Here is a 9095-nt window from a genome sequence, read left to right on the forward strand (position 1 = left end):
GATGAAGATTAGTTATTTGCCACATATACAATGAAACAAACTGCAGAGTGCATCGTTTTACATCAGTGACCAGCAGAATCTGAAGATGGTACCAGTGGCCACGCTTCCATCACCAAAATAGCATGCCCACACTAACCTTAATTTGGCAAGTGGAAGGAAACTCGAGCACCCGGAGGAAACCTGAGCACCCGGAGGAAACCCACGTAGTCACGGAGAAACTATGAAAATTTCTTACAGAGAACAGCGGAAAACAAAGCCCAACTGGTGCTGGAAAATGACTGCACTTACCACTAACCTACCATGTGCCCCATCCTCCTCCCTCCCCATGCCACCAGGATAAAGCTCAATATTTCAATTTGTTTTACTTACACTCAAGAGGGAAACCAATAAAGGGAGTAGGTCAAACGTGATAACCCTCCCATTTTCAGTCAATTCTGGTAAGTATACAGCAAGCCAGCGAAGTACAAATTATTTTCATTTGAATGCCATTTTTATAATTATTTTCCACAATGACAGACTTCTACAACTAACTTATAGTGTTAATTAACTCTCTGAAACTAACTGCTTTTTGTTTTCCACAGACAGGGCTGAGAGCAATTCTTCACTGGCACCATAATAAAGGTGCAAAATAACTTCAAGCATATCAGCTCAGATTTGATAATACAACTCTGTGGCACTATGAATGAAAATTGCCATACTAATGCCAAAAGCTAGCTAATTTGTAAAAAGGTAATGAGTACTTTTGTGGAAGACAAGGATATGCAGACTGTGGTTCCAAGCACAAGAAATCTGCATTCAGCTTACATCCATACCTCTTACTTTAATGAGGGCAAAACCAAATAAAGGCTGAACTCATTAACCATCATACAAAATTACAATTATTTAACACTGTAATTGACTTTCTGAACAAAGATTTTCATGCAAATTAATATTTATATGTTGCTCAAACTGTCTTCAATATGCCACTGCCAATGATGATCATCCACCCAAACCACTTAAAGGACACTTACATCAGGAAGTATTTTAAGAATAACAAAAAAAAATGTTAAATATGATAGAATTTTTGAGAAATAATATTATCTAGCCCATTAAGGCTTTTAACATTTCCTGTTAAATCTAAATGCCAATTGCAAAGAAGCCACAACACATGAAACTCCATGGCAGCACAGGCTTTATGGAAGCAGCACAACCAACTTTCCACATTCTTAGCCAGGATTTGCTAAAGGTGCATTGTTGCCACATAGATGACAAATAACATGGTTCTACTTTCTACCGTGTTGCCAAAATAATAATTTCACCATACTTGTTGCACAGAACATTCTTCACTGGGAATTATTTAAATATAGCAAAACATGTTTCATATTATTAAACGTTATGTATTCAAATCATTTAAGTTACTAAGTCCCACCCAAAGACCATAATTCTGAGTGAAGCAGCTGACTTTTAAAATAAAATAGCAATACAAGATTTTTAATTTGTAAGTTTGGGCATTCACAAGCTATGCTCAAACTGGCTCACTTAAGTGAATTCTAACTAATCCAAAGGCTGGGAATCACTGATGTGCAGCTGGCTATGATAGGTATTCTGGAAACCACAACCCACTCAAGTAGTTCGTCGTCTTAAAAAAATGTTAAGTTGATTTCTTATTGAATGGTTTCGTCTACCTTTGAACACAAATAACCAAACTACTTGCAAGTAATTACAGGTTGAGTACCTCTTATCTGAAATGCTTGGAGCTGGAAGTGTTTTGGATTTTTTCGGAGCTTGGAATATATAACGTGATAGCTTGGGATCGCCATAACTTTTGACTCTGAATTTATGTGCTGCCAGTAAGCGGCCTTTATCTCACACTTGTAAAGAAAACTACATACTGAATATATAATATATAATGAAAATAAGTGTGCAGGGTAACAAAAGCAGCACAGCGGCATCGGGAAAATATCTGAATCAGATGTTGAACAATAATGGCAGGCTTTCAGTCTCCTTTTACGATGCTGAAGTCTGATTGAAAGGTTATAGTTCACTGTATTTGCACTTTACTTTTCTTTAGGTTTTATGTAAGGTATAAAAACAATCAGCATTTAGATTCGTTCTGGTGCTAAATTTTCGTGATCAGTAGATACTGAAAAATTTAATGCAAGACCTTTTCTTAAATTTCTGTAACCAGCATGCTGAATATTCACAATACCTTCAATTTTCAGTTTACTGTGATGGATCTTTACTTGTTAGATGATCAGCATACCTTTAAGCGGGACATAGTCACTCCAAAGCTGACAAAAAATGATCAAGGTCTTCATTTTTTGCTTTATGCAGTGTTTTTCTATTTTTCATTAACTTCAGTTCATTACAAATGTGACATCATTTCTCAGAACAGTCTGCGGTGTGCAGACACCAGCGCATCGCCTGGGAACCTTCCCAGCATCTTGTGGAATTTTCTATTTGTGATGTCATGTCAGCGCTCAAAAAAAAAATTGAATTTCAGAGGTTTTCGGATTTTAGAATTTCGTATAAGGGGAACTCAAACTGTATTGCTGCAAAAGAGCCATGAGGCTCAGCAATAATTCCAATCCTGTATCAAAGAGCTGTGGCCCAAAATAGCAGCAAATAAAATCAAAATGTTCTGTAGCTGATTATAAAATACAGCATATTAGAAAGTGAAAATATACTGTACATTCCTGCAGCCAAACATTCCTCTATGGCAGGGGTTTGCAACCTTTTCTCCCCAACTATTAAGCAAAAGGTCCGTGGACCCCAGGACAGAAACCCCTGCTTTAAAGTCTCCGTTATCATTTTAATAATACAGAAAATCTTGACACCTGAACTCACTAGCAGCATAATCACTGAAATTCAGACTTTTGCAGTAATAGTTTGATTGACAATTACAAACAAGTCAAACATTCAAGACACACAAATGACTTTTAAATACTGAGGAAAACGGAAAACTTATTAACTCAATATGTCTGTGTTATCAATATTGGACCACACATGTACCACTCTGCCAAGTTAAATTATATTTGTAAATATTTCTGACAAGCCTTTGAATTAAAGTAATTGTGAAACATTATTATCACATTAAATCAATATTATAACAATGGATGGTGATAAATTTCCAACAATCTCAAATATTGCAAATTCAGATATAATGCAAATTTGAATATAAAAATTAAGAAGCAGAACAGGAGTCTGAACTTCTATAATGATGCTCCTTTTATATTAAAATTAGGTTTATATCTATATGACCATTTCAAATATCGTTAGTCCCAAGAGACAAGTAATTGCTGAAAACAATAAGGAAATAATCAAACCACAGTTCAATCAAGAGATTCTGCTGACACCACAGACCATGGAATGCATTTTATGAAACCCAAACCTAAATTATAGATGCCTCACATTCATTATCGCTTATGTGATGTAAATATTTATTTTTTAAATCTGTTTTAATTTTCCTCCGTATCGATCTTGAAACTTTCTTAGATATACAGTATTTAAGTAGTTCTAGTGTTTTAGATGTCATTAAAACTTACTGTTGTGTTTCTTAGACACCAAGTAACAAACCTTAACCAAAAGCAGATACAAAATGGCTTTCTCCATATTACTGTTAGTTTTTAGTTTTCTCTAAATTTTTCCATACTGTCACTTGATACCATTCAAAGTTCCACCACATAACACAACAGGAGCATCAGTCTACACAGGTCAAAATACAGAGGGTTATAGAGTTATAGAGTCATAGAGCACCACAACGCAGAAATAAGCCCTTTGGGCATCTAATCTATGTCAACTTGTCATTCTGCCTCGTCCCATCAACCTGCACCCGGAGATGCCCTGTTGTGCAACATCTTTTATGTTTAACCACGACCAAGTTCCACAATTCTCAATTTCTCTCAGAAAAGAATCAATGAACTCCTTGAAGTCGATTGATTCTGACGGTTTAGCAAAAACAAGTGATACACAGCACTAATTTTCTGCTTTTAGTCATCTTTGACTAACATTAATGCACTCTGCTTTTAATAGCACACATCAGATCCTACTCTATTCATCAGCAAGAATAAGTAAAACATCTAGAAACTTCTGCGCTATAGTCATCATTCTTTTTCCTGGACATTTACAAAACACAGTCATTCTTTCACTGTGAGATCAAACATGAACTTGAATTAATTTAACAAGACACTTTAAAAGTAAAGAATGATGCAAAACTCACCGTGTCATTTTCTCAGGAACATATCCTTGCAATGGATAGCCATCATTTTTTCCAGCAGCTATGGAGTTCTGTGGCATGACAGAGTGTGATTTCCAAGTTCCAAGCACAGTGCACACTGGAGTAATTAAATTTAAAAGCTGAGGTCTCGAATCTCTCACAAAAGGGCAGGGCATGGAAATTGTGCCACTAGCACCAATTCTGTAATGAAATGATTGTCCAGTTGAGTTAACACCTACAATAGTGGATGGCGGTGAACAGGTGGCTTGGCAGTAGCCACCATCATTTGGCTCCTGTTTGATCACGGTCATAGTGTTTGGTTGTAAAAAGGCATCTTGTCCGTAACTAGAACTAGAGGAAGGTGCAGGAGCCCCTAAGTTCCCATAAAGGTCAAACGAGTCTCCATAACTTGTCTTGAGATCAATCATCTGATGTGCAGTTTCTGAAAAGGGGTTTTCTGAAACTTGACCAGTACACACTGAATTCAAGCATGCATTTTCATTCATCTCACATTTTAAGGGCATTGAGAATGTTGAATTAGATAGGGCTGAGCTACCTCTACTTGGGAAACATGAACCACCAAAATCGCTTTCTGCTTCTGTTTTTATAAACTGAACAGGATTATCCTTGTTAATTGAACCTGTCTTTAAACATTCACCCTTTGAGTTCTCATCTTTAGATACATTAATTCCCTCATGATTCTTATTTCTTACTGCCGGGTTCTGATGGAGATCGATGATAATTCTTGACCCATCAGCAGGATTGCAGTTGTGAAAGCACAGATTATTTACAGCAGAGCTGGAGACTGAAGAGGTCACACTGCTATTATTAGGGCTGGACAAAACTGTATTACTAGTGGAGACAGAATGAGGAGAAGCTAGATTAGTAGGAATGGAAAGAGGAGAGCTCATGTTATTGGGACTGACATGGTCAGGGCTGGAGATGGAAGAATACAAGCTGTTCATATTACTAGGACTGGATAGGGCTAGCTTACTTATCTTAGTAGAACCTGCGATCATGCAATGAACATCAGTTGGACTAGTGACAGAATTACTCAAATTATTCATGTTGTCTGGACTAGAGATGGAAGATCCTAAATTGCTAACAGCATCTGGACTAGATAGAGCTAAGTAATTTAATTTAGCAGGACTAGGAACACAGGAGTTCATAGTGTTAGGACTTGATAATGAAGAGCCTAAATTATAGTTTATAGGACTGGAGATGCATGAACTCTGACTGTTTTTTCCAGGGCTAGAGGAAGAAGAACATCGTCTCATCCCTTGCTGTGACAAGATAGCATTAGTCTTCTCCTTTTGAAGATCCAGTTCTTGCTCACTATTTTCAGTAATATTGCTGGACCTCCCCTCCAGTTGCTCGGTTTGCATGCTGTAGTTAAGTTCATTCTCCATCTCTTTTACAGAATTCATGTACAAACCCATAGACTCAGCAACAGTTTTTGAGAGTTCTTTAGCAGATCCTAGGTGACACTTCGGATCTGAAGCAAGAAAACCAGGATGCTGATATTGGTGCTGCACTTGGTAAGTTGGTTGATGATGAAGAACAGGAGAAAGCTCCAGATTTCCTTCTCCATCATCACTCTTTGCAACAGGGGGTTCACAACTAACATCAAGGATAGTCATTGTGTTGCTGTCACAGCTACTAATCTCGTTATTCCCAGCACTGGACACAAGTTTATCCAGAGGCCACTGCCTTTCAATATTCATTATTTCAGGGTAGTCAATATATCCTTTGGTTTCCATGGCTGGCTCTTTAGAACACCTATAACAAAATAAAATGTCATTTAAAACTAATCCATTCTATTTTTTCTGAAAAATACTTCACACATCAGCTGAAGTATAAAAATGATTCAAAGTACTTACAATTTGCATTACCTTGAATAAACATAATGTGCAAAAATATATCAAACTCAGTTCATTGCTACACCCTCTAAAATTTCTGAGGTCAGTGTTTAGATTTTCTGTTTAAAATAGGTGTTCAAAGGCAAGTTATTACCAAAAGACTTAATATATAAAGACATTTTGTCCAAGTTTTGCTTTAATAGGTAAGCAATTAGTTATGATTAGGGTAAGCTATTATTTTATTTTTTTAAATGCACAAACATTAATGCAGGCGATGTTTAAATATGCATATATTTCCAAACTGATGTGCAAATAATGACTATGAATCAGATCAAATTATTGAAAATAAGATCTTGTTAAGTGTTCTAGAACGTTACATCCCTTACTGGCTGAAAGTTTATCAATAATTGGACGATACGGTTAATCAGGTGCACGTAGCATAAACATATATGCAGAAGAAACCAATTCTCAGCTATGTGGGAAGTTGCTGGAACCGAAGGAATTCATCTTACTCTTCCCCGAAAAAGTTCGAATATTGTCCCCCGAGTTCTGATTTACAGGTGACTTGACAATCACACGACTCCCCTGATCTGGATCATAGTTTTTGATGAAGTGCCTGGATCAGCTCTTCTCTAGCGAGTTGCTGATTTTGCACCGCCGATTATTCGCCATCACATTCCAGCATTCCGTTTCGCCGCCGTTGGAGTTTCACGATTCTTCATCCCATGCCTTAATATTTACCAGGGAACACTTAACAGCTTCAATTACAACTTGAATCCTCTTGTCAATAATAACGCAAAATATTAATTAAACTGTCCGCGCCGCCTATTTCAGCGCTGGCTTCTGTCACTTACCCGTTCTCTCCGACGACTCGTTTGGACGCTTTTTTATCTGATGTGCGCAAGGACATTCAGTTCAAACATGAAACATGTACACATTATACAGATCTTTAAAATATAAATACATACGCGGGAGTCTGTTCGAGCGTGTTATGTATTATTTTCCACCAAAGGGGCGGAGAACGGAAAGAATTGGGCGGGTCCCGCTGGAATCTCTTCGCTAATTAGACAGAAAGTGTGTGAGGCCCGCCCATCCTCTCCGACTATTGGCTGGAACCGGGGAGGGCGCGCCGACACCCCGGGACTTTAATAACTCCGGCCTTCCCATTGGCTGCCGGAGCTGCCACCCAGCCGCGAGCTGCAAAGACATTTCCGAGGCCAAGTTGCGAACGCGAAGGGAGCGTAGCCGCAGCAAGAAGCAACTTAGCGCAACACCGCCCGGAGATCGCCCCCATCTGCCAAACTGCCCGGCACATAGCTGCCAGCCCAGACAGACGCAGCCCCAATGATTCTCAGTTTTAATTTGCTACTAAAAAATAAAAAGGATAAAATTGTTCCATATGGGTGACGCAATGCAAAAAAAGAAACGCGCGATGATAATCGGTGGGTTAAAGATTCATTTTTTAATGGTTGCCTCGTGAAAAAATCCCACCATTTTCGCGCAGAGCCTTTAGTTCTCTGTCGACATGAAACCTACAAGAATCTACTGGGGGCGGGGCTGCCCTTTCTGATATTCTCCGGCCCGACTCCCTTATTCCCAACAAATAATTACCGAAGAAAAGTTAAACTTTGCATCTGGTTATTGCAGCAAAACCACAGCTGAATGGCTGGGCTTTCAGCAATCTCCTCTTTATCGCACTCTATTTCGGGAGGGAAAGGTCAATCTCCGCAGAGCCTCAACGACTTTTCAATCGGGGGCGTTTCATATTCGTTGCAGATATATCCTCTGGACTGTCATTCGCACGCAAGTTAATAAACCGCGAAACCACTGCTGTTCTGGCCTAATGCCGACTGAAAATATAGAGGTTCAGAGGAGAGTGAGAAACACTGTACAAACCTTCACATCCAAGTCATTGCGATTTGAGGTCGGTGAACGCTACTGCAAGAAAGACTGAACCTTCCAAGATCCTAAACGTGCACTGTACTTTTTTTATTTTAATAAAACAGTACAGATTAAATCACTAAGCAATCCAGGCAACTGGCGGCTCGGTTTCCATATGTTTGGCTTGACTTCCTTGAATTTATTCCAGCGAGGCCGCCAAGTTGGCGAAACAAATCAAAACACAAACTGAATGGTGAAGCAGGGGAAACTTTCTGCCCATGACAGCCTGCGCTGCCTCTCGCCTTCGCTCCGTGCCCTCCGGCGATATTGACCAACCGCTCAGATTGTGGCAGCTCTGGCCGCCGCCGCTGCCGCTGCCGCCGCCGCCGCCGCCGTCCTGACGTCAGGTTGTTTGTATTTACACGACACTGGACTGAGTGGAATGAGTAACCTACATCGCTCGAAGACAATCAATGGAAAGGCCATCACACTTTTGGTTATATCTTCCACCTTTAAAGGATTATTTAACGATTTGCGGAATAATACCGAACTGCTGGTGGAGATGTAGGTCAGCAATATGCTCAATCTCCCATGGGGTTGCGCTGACAATATGATTTTCCCCACCTGACTCGGATATCTCGATACTGTTCTCTTGGCCATTTCACATCTATTTTTCTTTCGCCTAAACTTTATCTTCTGCCTGTTTCTCTTTATTTCTCCTTCCGGATGGGAGGTGGTGGTGAATGGTGTGAATTCGAAAAGGTTTACCAAAAGCCGTGGGTTGTATCTGGCAAGGGCACTGTGAAGAAATAATAGCTCTTTCTCGTTTCACATCCTTTCCTCCACTTGATTATATTTCCACGAATCCGTCCTTTATCCATTGGACTCTCATGTCCCTGCATCCACCACACGCATTAGCCTTCCCTCGTTTTACTTCACAGTCAACAAGTCACCCTCACCTCTCCATTCTTCATTCTCAGTTGCTTTCAGCACCAAGACAGGTTGTGAGTGATTAGACATATCGTCGTACGAATCTATTTCTCCGATTCCTTATTTCTCAATACCCCCACAACTGTTTCGGTCAGAAATAATTTGCGTTCAAGTTTCGGCTTGTTTCTCCCAAATTTAACCGTGGAAAGACGCACTATCTTTTTCGTTCT

The 9095-nt window shown here is 39.5% G+C and overlaps 1 protein-coding gene across 4 annotated transcripts in view; it reads right to left on the minus strand.

The window, feature by feature from the left end:
• nr3c2 (nuclear receptor subfamily 3, group C, member 2) overlaps nucleotides 1-8405 on the minus strand; it is a 382882-nt gene extending 374477 nt beyond the window's left edge. For 2 of the 4 annotated variants that reach the window (XM_072256041.1, XM_072256045.1), the window contains exons 1-2: nucleotides 6909-7054; nucleotides 4199-5974 (exon numbers count right to left, since the gene is read on the minus strand). In XM_072256041.1, the coding sequence (XP_072112142.1) occupies nucleotides 4199-5974; nucleotides 6909-6964 (1832 nt within the window). In that variant the 5' untranslated portion in view covers nucleotides 6965-7054. Of the gene's footprint in view, nucleotides 1-4198; nucleotides 5975-6908; nucleotides 7055-7950 lie in introns of those variants that run through there. The other 2 variants (XM_072256042.1, XM_072256044.1) reach the window with 2 other exon arrangements.
• Between the last annotated feature and the right edge of the window lie 690 nt (nucleotides 8406-9095).

Source organism: Mobula birostris, chromosome 4, assembly GCF_030028105.1.
Source record: "Mobula birostris isolate sMobBir1 chromosome 4, sMobBir1.hap1, whole genome shotgun sequence".
In the NCBI taxonomy this organism is placed as follows: Eukaryota; Metazoa; Chordata; class Chondrichthyes; order Myliobatiformes; family Myliobatidae; genus Mobula; species Mobula birostris.